Raw genomic sequence first — 17,135 nt, 5'->3', positions numbered from 1 at the left:
ACACTTATAAAATTGTATACAATTCATAGTTTTAAAAACTTCGAATCATTTTAAAGCTGAGATTTTCACAGCAATCTCCAAAGTAATGCTTTAATTAAATTATATTTTTAAATAAATATAATAATGACAATAAATAAAATTATTATTTTTATAATATTTATTATATTAGTTACTTGAATTATTAAAAAATACCTATCTCTAAATGTAGTTATACAGTGTTCGTAGCGCATGCGTGAAAAATATCGGTTTATCACACACATTTGATTCGGGCACCCCGGTTAGCACATGTAGTTTTTAGTTATTAGTTGTTTAACGAATTAAGTGAGTGCCAGTTGTTGTTTAATTAATAATTTGTAATATTATAAATTGAAGGAAAATGTTTCGGCAAGTAGGTTAAATCAAATATTGTCTAAAATAAAGTTTACTAAATCACATGTGCTTACTTAAACGTATTTTGTTACTTTGCAGGTTATACCGAAAATGATACAAAGCATTTCACATGTTAATAAAATGCAAATGTGTACTACTACCCCAGAGCTGAAATTAGAAAAAAGTAGGTGAAATATACTTTGATTTTTAGTATTATTTAGTAATCTTTGATGATATGAAACTATGATGATTCTGTGTCATTTGTATCTTTATTTTTATGAAAAAGCATAGAAATCAAGTACTATTTTTTTATGATAACATAAGCATGTTCTTATTGATCATCGTTATTAATTGTTTTTTTTTTATATAAGATAAATTGTATAACTTGACCACCTTCATTATTTTCATTCTTGAATGATTGTTTAAAATATTTAACATAAATTATGCTTTTTTAAATCATTTCTAAGGTTATTTTGAGTTTTTTAAATGGACCTTTATGTTCATTTATCTTTTAGTAGGTATAATAATGAAGTTATCGTATACCATAACATATTTTACTTGTTATAAAAATTAAAGATATAGTATAAGAATGGCTAATGCTTTCAAAAAAGGCTTGATTATCAGTTTTAATGATTTCAATGTATATTGGAAGGGGAGATATTAGTTATAAACGCTTAGAATGATTAGTTTTCAAGATATTACTAGAGATAGAGTTATAGTATGGATAGCTTTATTGCTAGACACTTCAATTAGAAAAAAAGCATAAAGAGAAAAGAAACAGGTAATTGGAACTTATTTTTTAACTTAGGTCAAACTGAGTTCAATTATATCTTATTCTTGTATTAATGCTTTTTTCAAATGTTTTTTAGTTTGAATACTGTATTTATTACTTTGGGACAATTATAAAGTAGCCACATTTTAGTTACATGCAATGTATATGTTGGGATCATTGTTACTATAAAATTTAAAGCTGTTGAAAACTTCTAATTTTTTGGTACAATTTTCAAAAATACTAATCATAAGGACTTCAAAACTTTTTGTAGCAATTAAACACTTTTCCATTGTAATTTTTTTCATTTATTGTGCGATCAAATAGTGCTATGAATTCCTTGATTTACAGCAATAAATCAAATAACTCTCTTGGGAAGAACGGGGAATGATCCACAAAAAAGGGGTTCTGAGGACCATCCGGTTGTTATATTCTCACTTGCCACACATAGTAATTACAGATACTCGAATGGTAAGTTGTACTGAATAGTTTCATAATATGTATCATTTGCAAAATAATAGGGCTGACCAAAACATACAAATTCCTTGAGTCATTATTTTGTAATTTAAAACTTTGTATTCTAGATATAAGCGGCTAAAATTTATAGATTTGACTTTTGAAAAATGCAATTTACATACAGGGTGTTCGGCCACCCCTGGGAAAATTTTTAATAGAGGATTCTAGAGCTCAAAATAAGACGAAAATCAAGAATACCAATTTGTTGATTGAAGCTTCGTTGAAAAGTTATTAACGTTTATAGTAGCGCTTGTAGAACGGCAGCCTGCGTACAGCTGCGCGCGCACGATAGTGGTTCTCATTCAGCATGAGAAACTCTGTTCGCAGATTGCCGTTCTACAGGCGGAACTTTAAACGTTAATAACTTATTAACGAAGCCTCAATCAACAAATTGGTATTCTTGATTTTCGTCTTATTTTGGCCTCTAGAATCTACCATTAAAATTTTTCCCAGGAGTGATGCAGTTGAGTACGCGTGTTCACGCATGATTTAATGCTGATTCTGTAGTTGAATGTTCGTTAGATCGTCAAATGTAAATTGTATATGTAAATTAAAATTCACGATATTTCCTTTGCCCGTAAAATTTTAGATTAAACAAATTTCAGGGGATTTTATGCAACGAACGGAGTGGCATAGAATATGTATTTTCAAACCAAATCTTCGCGATACTGTGACCAAGTATCTTAAAAAAGGTCAAAGAGTATTAGTTGTTGGAAAAGTAAGCTATGGTGAATTTAAAGATGAAGAAGGCGAAACAAAATCCAGCACAGCCGTGATCGCAGACGACGTTGTATTTTTCCAATCGCATTAAGAACAAAGGATCTAAACGAGCTAGTTTTGTAATTGTTTATTTCTTTTTTTTAATAAAATAGTATTAAGAATAGTGTGTAAATAAAATTTTTTTTATAATGTACACTTTTATTTTTAAATACAGCTATCCCTCATATAACACGGTAGTTTCGAAGGGCCTCGATGGCCGATTGATGAAAAAATTGCGTTTTCGTTCGTTTGCGCGTTCTTGTCGGATCTTTGCAAGTTTTATAGATTACTACTGGAGATAAATAATCGATTCTCTAAAGAGATTGCGGCGTATCGGTGCTTTTATCTTAGTTTTTAGTATTAGTTGGACGAAACAAGTCATTCGACGACTATTATATTTCTAAAAAATACTGGTTTATAAAAACAGACCGTGGCTTGTTTGATCAAATTTCCAAAATTCTTGAGTCGTCTTAGAAATACACTGTGTTGTAAGAGTGCCGTGTAATACACGCGTTAACGCGTTAGGAAGGATGCTTGTAATTCCTTAAACGAACTTGAAGATGATTTATGTCTTTTAACAGGGAATTTTCAGGTTTTTGTATTTTCGAATATTTCTCTGTATGTTTCTTTTGACAGGGTATAATAAATTGACACTAGAGATTAGCTTAATAAGTAAATAAATCTCTATTTACACATTGCTCATTCATGTGCAATGAGTTACACAATAAACGATCAATATTCTCCTAAAATTGTACAGGTTTCATATTATACAGGATGTGCAAAAAGAAACAGTTCTGTCAGCAAATTGAAAAGGTAGGAGCTTGTATCGCGTTGGGGAAATAAAAGGATTCTCGTTAGCATCGATACCTTTAAAATTTCGCGTGCGTGTAACGTTGTACAATATTTCTAACGATTTGTGACATCTCAATTTGAGATCATAATCGAGATCGAGATGTTTGGTATCATTCTTTACCACGATACATACGTTTTTTTACTATGTTTTTTTTTTATTTTCTTTTTTTAAGGTATTGAAGCTTCTAAGCTTTCAAATTCAAAATTTCTCATTGCGTTTATGCATGTAGGTTTTAATATATTTATAATTAGTATAAATCATTCTCTCATGAAAATTATATACACAAAACGAAACCTCTTCTATGCATCTGTATATGTTATGATAAGAATTTCACAGAGATCACAGTATACAAATAGCCAAATACAGTAATTCCCGGATAACTAAAACGACTTTGCCTCGTATAATTGTTACGAAATTACCCAATCGCTGTTTAAATTTATTCTATGTGAGCAATCCGTCGACTCTAGCAGCTGACAGTCTTAAATGAGAGCGATAAGATATACAGGGTGTTCGGCTACCCCTGGGAAAAATTTTAATGGGAGATTCTAGAGGCCAAATTAAGACGAAAATCAAGAATATCAATTTCTTGACTAAGGTTTTATTAAAAAAGTTATTAACAAAATTCCAATCATTCTGAAAAAATTATTTTTAATTGCGGAGCTCAATTGCAAGCATTTTTGGTGAATACACATACCCCCGAAATTCTACCCACTTTCGAGAAAAAAATTCGAGGTGTGAATTTTTTCGACAAAATTAAAAAATTTCAAATCGTTCTAAAAAAATTGTTGGTTACAGGGGTCAATTACAATCATTTTTGGTGAATAGACATACCCTCGAAATCCTACCCACTTTCGAGAAAAAAATTACTTACCGAAAATCTAATGTGAGGCCAGAAATGCTTCCCTGAAATTTCATGCGAATCGTTAAAACGTCATAACTTCGGAACGGATTGAACGATTTTAATGTTTAAAAAAGCGAACTACGCGTATATTGGCGGAGAATATGTACAAATCGCAAAAATATTCGAAAAGTTGGTCCTCGACCCCGCAAAATGAGAAAAACCCCATAAAAATGGTCCAATTTTCAAACAGCCATAACTCCTACAATTGTGAATATATTTCAATGAAACTTTTTTCTGAAGTAGAGCTCATGGGTACCTACAAAAAAGTATTAGACAACTTTTCTGTAGGGCGTCAAACAAAATTACTAAAAATGAAAAACAAATTTTTAAGAAAAATCGATAGGGGGTAGCTGCTGAAATTTTTCGTCAAAAAAAAAAATTGTAAATTGTTCTAAAAAAATTATTTTCGGTTGCAAGGGTCAACTACAACTATTTTTAGTCAATAGACATACCCTCCAAATCCTATCCACTTTCGAGAAAAAAATTCAGTACGGGCGGAACTTCAAACGTTAATAACTTTTTAACGAAGTCTCCATCAACAAATTGGTATTCTTGATTTTCGTCTTATTTTTGCTTCTAGAATCTCCCATTAAAATTTTTCCCAGGGGTAGTCGAACACCCTGTTTAATCATGAATGATCGAATTTTTTTCTACAAATGAAAATCACAATTTTTTAAGCCGGCACCACACATTTGACTATTTGCCAAGTACCGACGCACTCACATGCACGAGGAACGCAACGTGTAGCGTAACAAGGGGTAAGATCACTGTAAAAATCTGAAATAAAGCGTTTTTTTGCGTTTTTCTTTTTGCATGGATGGAAAAGTAAGAGGATAATAATATTGAAGAATGTTATTAACAATGTCGTTAAGTGTTAAAAAAAGAATATTCAAAAATAGTGCAAAATGACGACGCTGGAGCCTCAATATTATCCTCTTATCTTTCCATCCATCTAAAAAAAAATCTCAGAACAACGCTTTATTTCAGGTTTTCAGAGTGGTCTTTATCCTTTAAGTTACTATCGAGTTATCCAAGCAGAAGAGTACAAATTTGTTATACCTTCTCAATTCCAATGATTCATCCGGTAAATCGTTGTTTATTATTTTGGTAAAAATCAAGGACTTGTGTCGAAGTGGCAAATATACGCTATTATACCGGTAATATAAATCATCAAGTCCCAGACAAATATCATTGCTGACGAATATGATGGGAAACGTATGTAAAATTTAAAAGAACAATCGATAGAAAGAAACTTGCGTCTGCAATCCAGTGAAACTTAAAGGCACTTCGAGTTGGAAAATCGACGTCGAAAATGCTACGACTATCGCAGATCGAAAAGTGCCACTGAAACCTTTTCGTTTTCTTTTTCGATATTTTTCAAACTATTTTTTATTCTTTTTTTGTTTTTTTCTTGTATTTCCCTTTTCGATGACTTTCACCGGCACGTTGGCGAGCGACGTGTACACAAAGATTACATACTACACGAAATATAATAGTAACAATACAAATTGAAAAAATTGCGACTAATATTGCAACGTAGATAAGATGTTATTTACATGAGAATCTTTGAATACCTGTTTCTATTAATCGCACGTTTGAAAATACGTACAAGATGGAAGGCTCTGCTACGAATTTAATTTTATTAAACAAATTCGATTTTGTACGAGTTATAATTAATCACGCGAAGGATATCTAATGACCAATTTATATGAAAAAAATATAAAAGTTTCATCGTATGCGTTAAAGCTGTTAGCATCGAGCAAACGAATTGTTCTTCGTTTTTATTTTTCGATATTTTTTGTATCTGTACGGAGCTAAACATCGGATCTTTGTTTCGTATTAATGTAAATTATAAAACTTCCTTTGACCATGATCTGTAAATAAATTGTAATCTTTTAATCAAATTTCGTAAATTCGTAGTTTTAGGTAATAGATAAACATTTGAGAAAATTATACAAGGTGTTCGGCCAACCATGGGAAAAATTTTAATAGGGGATTCAAGAGGCCAAAATAAGACGAAAATCAAGGATACTAATTTGTAGATGGAGGCTTCGTTAAATAGTTATTAACAATTAAATTCAAAAATTTCAAATCGTTCTGGAAAAATTATTTTCGATTGCGGGGGTCAATTACAATTATTTGTGGTCAATAGATATACCCCCGAAATCCTACCCACTTTCGAGAAAAAAATTTGAGGTGTGAAATTTTTCGACGGAAAAAAAAAATTCAGTACAGGCGGAACTTTAAACGTTAAGAACTTTTTAACGAATACTCCATCAATAAATTGGTATTCTTGATTTTCGTCTTATTTTGGCCTCTAGAATCGTCCATTAAAATTTTTCCCAGTGGTGGCTGAACACCCTGTATGTATAGGGCGTATTTATCATCCCACAAGTTCGTGTCGTTCTTAGACCGACGGGAATAAAATTCACACGAGGAGAAAAACAAAATTTATCGATTCGGTTAATGTCTAATATTTTTAACAATTATAGAGATTAGGGGGAGGGGGGAATGAGGGTGGTATCGAAGTACGGGTTTCACACCAGGACTGTTAACCCTCGTACAGCGGCCATTTTGACCCAGCTGTAGCTGTTGTCATATTCTTTATTCAATGACTAGTGAGGGTTTTCATCGATCTTTCGAGTAGATACAAATATATTTTGTTTTCGATAACTTTGTACATCTATCGACAAATTTATGGGATTCTTCAAGTATTCCACGAAGTCAGCGATTCGGTTTACGTTCGGCAACAGCCTTCCTATGTACAGATTGTCCCCAGTATCGATAGTAGAACCGAGAAGGGGGACGATTCCATATTAACAGATAAATTGAAAATAAAAATAAAATTTGTTCATTCAAGGCTTCGTTCTCGAGAAAATCGACTTTGTCGATACTCTCCAATCATTTCGAAAACGAAGCATACGAAGAAATTTTATTTTATTCTTTTGGTATTCTATTTATTTTCGACTTGTATTTTTCCATAGAATCGCCCCCTTGTCGATTGTACCGGTATTGTACTGCATTCGTCTATTGCGTTCATCCCAAACTATCCGTCTTCAGAGTGTTAAATAAGAACCACCACAGCGATATCCCAAGTTAGGTTTACGGTCTTGTAAAATATTTATATGCGTTTGGTAGGATCATCGAGGCATCTTCTACTTTAAATTGAGACCAGATAACGAAAATAAACTTCGATCAATCGGAAAAATTACCAAAATGACACCACGACGTTAGGCACGTGGCAATAAGCAATAAAAAAAAATTTATGCGAATTTGGAAAATTTCGTCACGCCTACTTTATTCCGCAGACACTGCACCCTCGTTTGATTATCACTTAGTTTGCGTATTAAACTAAAAATAGCTGAATACTTAAGGGTTTCCACCCGCTACAGTGAGTATTCGCAACAACAAAAAAAGAAACAAAATATTCCTAAAGTTTCAAAATTTCTTGAATCGAGGATCGTCCCTTGTAAGACAGAGTTTTTGGACATTATCCGGAAGTACGGTTACTGATCCGTTTCTCATGGATCACATGTTGGCGTGTCTTGGTTGTTCCAGTGGAAATATAATGAAAAGTATAAAAATTATAATTTTCATTAGCGAATGGGCCTGTTTTTAGGTCTCGACCGCGAGTCATTGAACCCAAACAAATTCGCGACTCGCTCGTTGTTGCTCTTATCTCGCTCACTCTCGGTGTATTCCGTTCATTCTCCTCGTCGGACGGTATATGCGTACCCCGGCCACAGCCTGAGATAAAAAAAAATGATCCATTTCTGGATCGAAAGCTTGACCTTTCCCAAATTACTAAAACGTTGAGGACCTAATTTCGTTTCGGTCACCCGCAACTTATTGTACAAAATTTTTACATTAATAAATCTCTCGTAATACAATTTTTCATTTTTACAATTTATTCCCCTTTCCACTTCTACTCTCTCTCTCTCTCTCGCGCACACACACATATACGTACATACACACGTACACCCGTTCACTCGTAGCAACGCTTTCATACATATTTTTCTCCTTTTATGCTTCAAGTCTTATGCAAAAATACGATCTTAAGGCTTGTTTCTAATCGTACACGCGCCTTCGGTCCCTAGTCACGTTTCCTTTTTGCTTTTTCTCTTGAAAATCTAGGGTCTGTTGGCGAGGAATGTGAGCCACAATCGCATCGACAACGAACATAGAAATATCGCATATAAATTTCTTTCAGTAGTAAAAAATATATATGTGTGTGTAAGTGTGTGTGTGCATGCGTGTGTGTACGTGTGTATGGTGCGTGTAGGGTGTTCGCGTTATTGGTCCCAAGCGTTTTTGTCGTAACTGGCAGATTTTAGAAAGAATAGAAAATGCAAAAGTTTCATTGTATACGTACTTAATTCGACAATTAAACACAAATTTTTAAAATTTAGAACAGCCAATACGATATAGATACCTATAGTTTTTGTATACTTTCTGATAGCGACTGCTGAGATGAATTTAACGACCTATTACATTAGGTTTGAAAAATGAAGAGGACATCAAAGACTACATGATATTATATTTGATGATTGAGCCCTTCTTTGTATATAGTGAGGTGAGAAAGGTGTAACAACAACAATTAATTAAACTGGATGTGGAATTAAAGAAAAACGTCCCTTAGTAGCGTAAAACCGAACAAAGATCATCTTGTAGAAGTACCACAAAGATGATATCACAGTTAGGATGGGAAGTTCTTGCTCATCCTGCCTACCTGAGGAAATGGGAGAAAATGATAGAAACCGGGGGATACTAATTTAATTATATTCAAGTGAAAAATCTTCAGAACTTAGTTAAGGATTCAACAAGTGTGGAAACAAACAGCTTTACACGAATTTAACTTTCCTGCCCCCAAGTAACAGGCCAGCCGTGTATCGGGGGCCCCCGCTAACCTTTGGTGACCATAATGTAGGCCAAGGATGACGAGCCTCTATCCTAAAGAGCCTGAAGACTCGTCATTTTAATCTTTAATGACTCCTGTTACCATTACCCCAACGAAATACCGATATTATAAAAGTATTGATACTGTATAGCTTTGCTGGAATAATATCGGTATATAGTCCCTGGCCTAAAAGCGAGCGTATCGACATTCGCTACCACTTCATCCGGGGTGAAATCAAGACGAAGGATGTCGAGATTCACTATACACCGACAGAGAATACGGTGGCGGATTCGCTGACTAAAGAAAACGCCGAACATGTGATTCAATGCGTCAGGAATATTTAACGAGTTTCGTGTAAAGGGGAGTGTTAATAGGTCTCTATGTATGGATCATCCTACACGAAATCCCTACCGAGAGCAAACTTTAAGTTTTGTTATTCTCACGAGTCTCATTGTCTATGTATATTCTTCTGTTTCTGTGAGTTTGAGACTTTTCTTCTTCATCGAGACCGGGTACAAAGCAAACCGTGTTTAAAGCACTATCCTGCATTTTCTGTGTATCCTGTTTGACTCATACAAGAATTTATAAGATATTAAATACATAGCGCTCTTCGTTTCTGCTCTTTTCAATCGTTAAACCTTATCGTGTAACAGGTCGTTGAATTCGTCTCGGTCAATGCTATCGCGAAGTTTTCAAACAAACAAGGATATCGATTAAAAATATGAAAGTAATGACACTGTTGTTTCACGACCAACTGTTGTAAATTTCAAAAGCGAAAACAATGAACCTTTTACATTTTCCATTATTAATTTTTTTTTTTTTAATTTGCCACTTACGAGAAAATTGCTGGAAACTAGCAACGTGAACACCCTGTATATATATATAGATACATATATATGTATGTATATGTATATATATAACTCTGGCCCCGAATTCCATAAAACTCTTTCTCGTTTTTTTTTCTTCTTAATAGAGTTCACTAGACTTTTTTTTTTATAGTTTGTCAATTTATTTATAGATATTTACGATTTAGGGATACGATCTTTAATGTCCTTTTTGAGAGTTCTAACACGATGACACATTTTACTTCCGCGTTTTCTTTATAGAACATATTCGACTAAATGTATACTTATACATAAATTATCGACGATTTCGATTGGCACAACTGAGGTGGCGCAACGGGAAATTGGTTCTGAAGTTTTCTCGAATCCAGGTATTTACAGGATAAGATCATCATCTCTCTTATAACGGAAGATATCCCTCTCAAAGATCGAAGTAGGATTGCTTTTTTTCTTTTCTCTCGTCAGTTTATATTACATCAATTTTTAAACTTTACGCAAAGACTTTTTTTTTAATAACAGTTTCTCTCTTCTTCCTTTTCCGTTTTTTTTTCTCTTTTCAAATAAAAAAACTTTCAATAAATTCAATCTCTAGTTATAACTAAGTATAGTTCACTCCGGAAAATTTACTTTCAAGCTAAACTTTACATCACAGAATAACTTTGGAATAAAATACCTCGATCGTTTCCCGAACACCGTTTTTGTACGTTCGTCGATAAACGCTTTTTATACGCCTTTCTAAAGTAGTTCGTTGTAGAAGCGAAAAATCGTTTCACACTCGCACACGTGTTTTCAACACGAGGGGGGATGAAAAACAGCGGAATATCCGCGAATGTTCAGCTTCACCGAAGCGTCCAGTGTAATTTCCAGCACGACGATCGACTCTCGGCGCTCTCGGCGAGAGACTGTAGACGAGTCGATCATCCCGCGACTCGAAGTGAACGGAAACCGACGAACACCGTCGATCGCGCGATCCTCGAGTCGATTCAAGATCGGTTAAAAATCGAATGTCATTGTAAAATGCAACTTGACGTTGATGCAAAACCGACCAGCGCCCGCGGAATCGAACAACAAAAAGCTTTCGATCGTCGACGAGACGCGGTTGAAGGACGTTTCCTGTTAGCGTCGGATCTCTTCTTCTTGGCGCTCGCGTAAGTCGATCCTTGCTTTTTCGGTACTTTTCATCAGTCTTTTTTTTATTTTTTTTTTTTTAATCTTTTATCGCCCCAAAGATATCGTTCATCCAGTGGTTTCAAGCGCGTGGACCAATCTCTTTTCGCGATCGGCAACGATCTCGTGATTTCCGAACGACACCGAGTGCCCCTAGAAAACAATTTTTGTTGGCAGCGAGTACGTTCGAAAGAAACTTTTCGTCCCGGGAAGCTTTTTCCAATACGCTTCCCCGGGTACGGATCTGTTCGAAACGTATTTTCTAGAAACGCGTATCCGTTCACAAAGTGCGTAACACGCCTTGTCGACACTGCTAGCATTCAAAACGTGCAATCGAATCAGCACTACGTTTCGCGTCACTTCCTCTCCTCCGACTCCTGGTTGGTTTTAACGAGATTGTACGCGTGACTTCTATATTTTGTAGGCGGATCGTGAAGAGGTAGAGGTTGCTGCTGTTGCTGTTGCTGTTGTTGCTCGTTGGATGGCTGACTCATGCTGGACATCGAGAGGTCCGTCGGCATATCGATTTCCGGCTCGGCGCCACTTCCTCCTTCTTCTTCCGGCTCTGACTTTATCCGCATTTGCTGACGCAGCAGAGATATGTTCTTTATGTTCTTTAGCTCTGTCGGGTTTCGCAGAAACCTGTAGACAAAGAAATTATTTATGTTTAAACGAATTCTGGGTCTCTTATGCTGCGTCACCGAAGCGACAACGAATGTAGAAAATTATTGGCGAACGCGGGAAGCGGGAAGGGTAGAAGGTTCATTTACGCTTCTCGCTTGACCCTTTGCACTTCGACGAAAATACAGGGTGTTCGGCCAACCCTGGGAAAAATTTTAATGGGCGATTTTAGAGGTCAAAATAAGACGAAAATCAAGAATACCAATTTGTTGATGGAGGCTTCGTTAAAAAGTTATTAACAATAAAATTCAAAAATTTCAAATCGTTCTGGAAAAATTATTTTCGGTTGCGGGGGTCAATTACAATCATTTTTGGTCATTAGACATACCCTCGAAATCCTACCCACTTTCGAGAAAAAAAATTTGAAAAGGTGTGAAATTTTCCAGCGAAAAACAAATTCTTCTAATCATTCTAAAAAAATTATTTTTGATTGCGTGGATCAATCACAATCATTTTTTGTCATTACACATACCCCCAAAATCCTACGCACTTTCTAGAAAAAAATTGGAGAAGGTGTGAAATTTTTCGATGAAAAAAAAAAATTTCAAATCTTTCTAAAAAAATTATTTTCGGTTACGGGGGTTAATTACAATCATTTTTGGTCATTACACATACCCCCGAATTCCTACGCATTTTGGAGAAAAAAAATTCCTTACCGAAAATTTAATTTCTGGCCAGAAATGTCTGCCCGAATTGTCATGCGAATCTTTAAAACGTCATAACTTCTGAACGGATTGGGCGATTTTAATGTTTAAAAAAGCAAACTACGCGTATTTTGGTGGAGAATATGAACAAATCGCAAAAATATTCGAAAAGTTGGTCCTCGACCCCGCAAAATGAGAAAAACCCCATAAAAATGGTCCAATTTTCAAACAGCCATAACTCCTACAATTGTGAATATATTTCAATGAAACTTTTTTCTGAAGTAGAGCTCATAGGTACCTACAAAAAAGTATTAGACAACTTTTCTGTAGGGCGTCAATCAAAATTACTAAAAATGAAAAAGGAATTTTTAAGAAAAATCGACAGGGGGTAGGTGTCTAAATTTTTCGGCGAAAAAAAAAATTTTTAATTAATTCTGGAAAAATTATTTTCGGTTGCAGGGGTCAATTACAATCATTTTTGCTGAATAGACATACCCCCGAAATCTTGCGCATTTTCGAGAAAAAAATTCAGTACTGGCGGAACTTTAAACGTTAATAACTTTTTAACGAAGCCTCCATCAACAAATTAGTATTCTTCATTTTCGTCTTATTTTGGGCTCTAGAATCCTCCATTAAAATTTTTTCCAGGGGTGGCCGAACATTCTGTATATAAATTATAATTTTAATTTTATTCGTATGTTTGTCTGATTCGATTATTTTTCGTAGATTGTGTTAGGTGTTAATAATTTTGTGATGTCAATCAATGTATGGAATCGTTTCTTTTCAATTTTGTATAACTATAAACAACGATGTTTTTTTTCAGAATATTGTAAGTTCTAAATATTATGTTTTTCAAAAATAAAGGACGCAAATAAATCTTTTGTTATTTAATGCAACAAACTAGTGCACATTGATGCACAGAAATACACGTATTGTTCGTTAGAAAGAACATTCTAAAGATTAATTATAATATTGAAAATTATAATGTTGAAGTAAAACAATGGCGGTATAGAAACTTACTGGTAACAGTGCCGTTCTCCTTGGACCTTTCGCAGAATATTTACACGGTAGTAGTATCGAAGGGCTCTACTCATTTTGTCGTAATTCATGGAAAGATGATTCTTTTGGATGCCCCAAAGCCTCGCCAGCCCGGGAGGGTCAACAATTTTAAACACACCTGTTTCCCGGCTTTTCCACGCGATATAATGTGTGTATCGTTGCGAGGGGTCGTTTAAAAGTTGTTGAAGAAAATCCCACAAAAGTCTACCATCTACAACAAAACAAAAAAAAACATTTTCAAATTATATACGATAAATGTTAGCTTGATGATATAAGCTTACGAAGAAGTTAAAACAGTCCTTCAAGCATATTTCTCGTAAAAACTACAAAAATTTCAGGAAGATGGTATTAACACTCGCACGGCGGATGGTGGGTCTTTTTGGACCCATATAACACTTATTTTTCATTCATCCTTTTTCCCTGTTTTCTAAAAAGTTTGTGTTTATGTTTCATTTCATTATAAAAACAAGGGTCTAATAAAGTATTATTCTTTTAACAAAACTGGAAAGTATTTAGAATAGAATTAGAATCATTATATCTTCTAACAAGTAGAAGTAAAAGCTCTAATATACAGGGTGTTCGGCCTGGGAAAAATTTCAATGAGCAATTGTGGCCGAACACCCAGTATAAGCATTGCAAAATGTAAGATCATTTGTAACATCAATAAATACAAAAGTACAAATTACAAATTGTAAAATGACATTAGAAAGTAAAAGTCTAAATATACAAATATTCCAAAATCTAAGACATGGGTCTAAACAGACTCACCGATCGCCGTTCAAGCGTGCTCTTTAATATGCAAAAATATAAGAAATATGAATTATAACATTTAGGAGTTGAGACAAGCCTTTACAAAGAATTACTCTATCAATAAAAATCTGAATTTGCTTAAAGATCCGCAGTCTAATGATAATAGTTCAGAGATTGACAGACGTTCTGACAAATGTCTTAACACTAGAACTACCAACAATTATATTATATACATAGATACACGAAGGAATGTATGATGCAATGGAAATAAGTGTTTAATAATTCTCTTATAGAAAATTAAATTTTCAAAAATTCAGTCCAGTAAACATTTTACAAGCTTGATTAGAAATTACGAATGGGTCATTTTGACTGGTTTGAAAGTTAACGTTAATGCTTGTAAGTGAACGTACGTTGCAAATGGGGTCAGGAAATAGATAAAGTTCCAAAGAGTCGTTCGAAACGCGATTTACGAAAGGATCGCTTACTTGTGTTTGGTTCGGGCGAATCGTTGGGAAAAAATTCTCTTGCAGCGTTTGCTGGATTCGTCCTGAAGGCACCGGGCGTCAGAGGCATCATTGGCTGTGCTAGCGTGGGACTCGGTTGATCCTTAACGCAAACTTCGCTTAGCCTTTGCGCTGCTAAAGCGGTTGGCGTGGCTGGCGGGCTTCCGGTAGCCGCTTGTTGATTATCCTCGTCCGAATCGCTCTTGTAAACCTGACTTTGAGTTCCCTCTGTGTGTCCTGGGGAGCCTGCCTGGCTGTCCACCGACGGCGCAGGAGATAATGTCACCGAATTCGCGGACATTAACGAGGCCAAATTCGCGGTATACGGGTTTTCCGTCCAGGTCGGAGTGGGGGGATGGGAATGGGGGCTGAGAGGATACGCGGAGGGCCTGGTAGGTGTCACCGGACTACTTGGAAGGCACCTTTGTAGCTGATTAAAGTCTCTGGCCAACATCGAAAGCACGTTGTGCAACACGTCGCCCGCGCCTGGGCATCTTTCCCCCAGGTCAGCTTTTGTCAACAGGCACAGAGCCTTTCCGTTCATTTGGAACATGTCCATGTCGAATTGTGGTAGGTCGAATTCACGTTCAGCCCACCGGAGAAACGTCGCCACGTCCTCGCGGGACCACAATCGCGGGTCGGACGCTGTGAAACACACCATTCTCGTTATCCTAACTGTTCCGTTTCCCTGTCTTTTCTACCATAAATTGTGTACGATCTACGATAAATAGTTTTATTTTGATCGGTGCTAGTAAAAAACGCGGAGGAATATGTGTTCTGTTATTAGGTCGTCCCATATGTTCGTTCTGTAATTACCATTTGAAGCAATATTTTAAATGGAATTTTATGAGTAACAGTAAACTTCTTCTTGTTTGGCCCACCCCTTTGGAAAAATTGTATCGTCCCCACAAAATTTGTTTGATCTTTTATTAAAATGTAGTTGAACGCTTTTTATTGAAACGTTGACATTTTCAAACTGTATATCCACTAACAAGCCTGGAGATTGTTGTACTTTATTTCATAAGAATGAATTGTTGATGTTGGTACGTTTAAAATTTCAAAAATCCCCTGAACTGACAAATTTCGTTTATTTTCCATTAAATTACAAATTTTATTTGCACGAACTTATGGGACTAATATATCAAGATATACTGAACATTGATTTAATCAGTAATTAACCCTTTGCAGTCCAAGAATTGTTTTCAATACGAACGACTAGCAGCTTGAAGGCAGTTTTGTGTTTTTCCTCACAAAATTTAAAAATGCTTTATAATTTAGTTTGTGTTTCTATAAATTAAATTTGAACAGAGTTGGGTCCATATCATGTGTATCGTTGTGGCGCCAGTGGAGTGCAAAGGGTTGATAACGTTGTTCCGAGTATTGCATGAAAATTGTTAAATAAAGAAGAGGTTCGAAGGACCTTTGTAAACAGAATCTACGCGTATTTTTTTTTTTATAATAAGATTTGAATAGGTGTCTGATCTTACCTAGGCTCGCTGGCAGATGAGTCTTGAAGTCGAGGAAAGGAGTTGGCGGTGGGTGAGTGGGTGGAAAATTCATGGCTGGACCGTATCGCCAGAGCAGCTCCGTGGGACTGAAAGGCAAAGATATGCCTGGTGGTAGCCGAGAGTCCATCCCCGTCATTCCACCCCCGGTCGAAACCGGTGGCAATTGCGGTAGCTGTATCGTCGGCAACAATTTCATAATATGCTCCACGTTCTAGTCTCTCGTTTCTGAAATCAAAAAAAAACGTAACACTTTATTTCTCAACGTTATAACACTTAATGACCGTGCTGAGACAGTAATCGTTGGACTGCGGATATTTATGTATTTAAGGGAAATTTTAATTCTCAAAAAACTACAGAATCCACTTAATATGCAAAAATATAAGAAATAAAGTGGGATACGAATTATTATATTTAAGGGTTGAGACGACCCTCTACAAAGCTCCATTTCGTTAGTTCTATTAATAAAAATATGAATTTGCACAAAGATCCGCAGTCTAGTCTTTAACCCATATGTTAAGGTTTGAGTATCAGGATTCCATGTCTCATTAAATAAATTTTAGCGTTCTTGTAATACTAATTCTCAATAATTCTCATTCTTTGAACGAAATTTCATGTGAATCTTCGAAACATCATAACTTCTGAACGGATTGGACAATTTTGATGTTTCAAAATGCAAACAACGCGTATTTTGGTGGAGAATATGTGGAAATTTAAAAAATATTCGAAAAGTTATTCCTTGACTCCGCAAAATGAGAAAAACCCCATAAGAATGATCCAATTTTCAAACAGCCATAACTCCTACAATAGTGAATATACTTCATTCAAATTTTGGAGGAAACTAGAGTCCATGGATATCTGCAAAAAAGTATTAAATAACTTTTCTGTACAGCGCCAGCCAAATTTATTAAAAATGAAAA

General features: G+C 35.3%; 2 protein-coding genes across 3 annotated transcripts in view; one reads left to right on the top strand and one right to left on the bottom strand.

The window, feature by feature from the left end:
• The first annotated feature begins 253 nt into the window (after positions 1 to 253).
• Mtssb (mitochondrial single stranded DNA-binding protein) lies at positions 254 to 2,564 on the top strand. Its single transcript, XM_076773363.1, has 4 exons — positions 254 to 388; positions 469 to 553; positions 1,490 to 1,609; positions 2,260 to 2,564. The coding sequence occupies exons 1-4, from the start codon at positions 377 to 379 to the stop codon at positions 2,463 to 2,465; spliced, it is 423 nt and encodes a 140-aa protein (XP_076629478.1). The 5' UTR covers positions 254 to 376; the 3' UTR covers positions 2,466 to 2,564.
• Positions 2,565 to 3,073: 509 nt separating this feature from the next.
• The window catches only part of Aop (ETS variant transcription factor anterior open), a 115,884-nt gene continuing 101,822 nt past the window's right edge, over positions 3,074 to 17,135 (bottom strand). For both annotated transcript variants that reach the window (XM_076773362.1, XM_076773360.1), the window contains 4 exons: positions 16,198 to 16,443; positions 14,693 to 15,355; positions 13,419 to 13,668; positions 3,074 to 11,715 (listed from right to left, as the gene is read on the bottom strand). In XM_076773362.1, the coding sequence (XP_076629477.1) occupies positions 11,430 to 11,715; positions 13,419 to 13,668; positions 14,693 to 15,355; positions 16,198 to 16,414 (1,416 nt within the window). In that variant the 5' untranslated portion in view covers positions 16,415 to 16,443 and the 3' untranslated portion in view covers positions 3,074 to 11,429. The remainder of the gene's footprint in view (positions 11,716 to 13,418; positions 13,669 to 14,692; positions 15,356 to 16,197; positions 16,444 to 17,135) is intronic.

Source organism: Colletes latitarsis, chromosome 9, assembly GCF_051014445.1.
Source record: "Colletes latitarsis isolate SP2378_abdomen chromosome 9, iyColLati1, whole genome shotgun sequence".
Taxonomy (NCBI): domain Eukaryota; kingdom Metazoa; phylum Arthropoda; class Insecta; order Hymenoptera; family Colletidae; genus Colletes; species Colletes latitarsis.
This window is presented reverse-complemented; position numbering and strand designations above follow the sequence as displayed.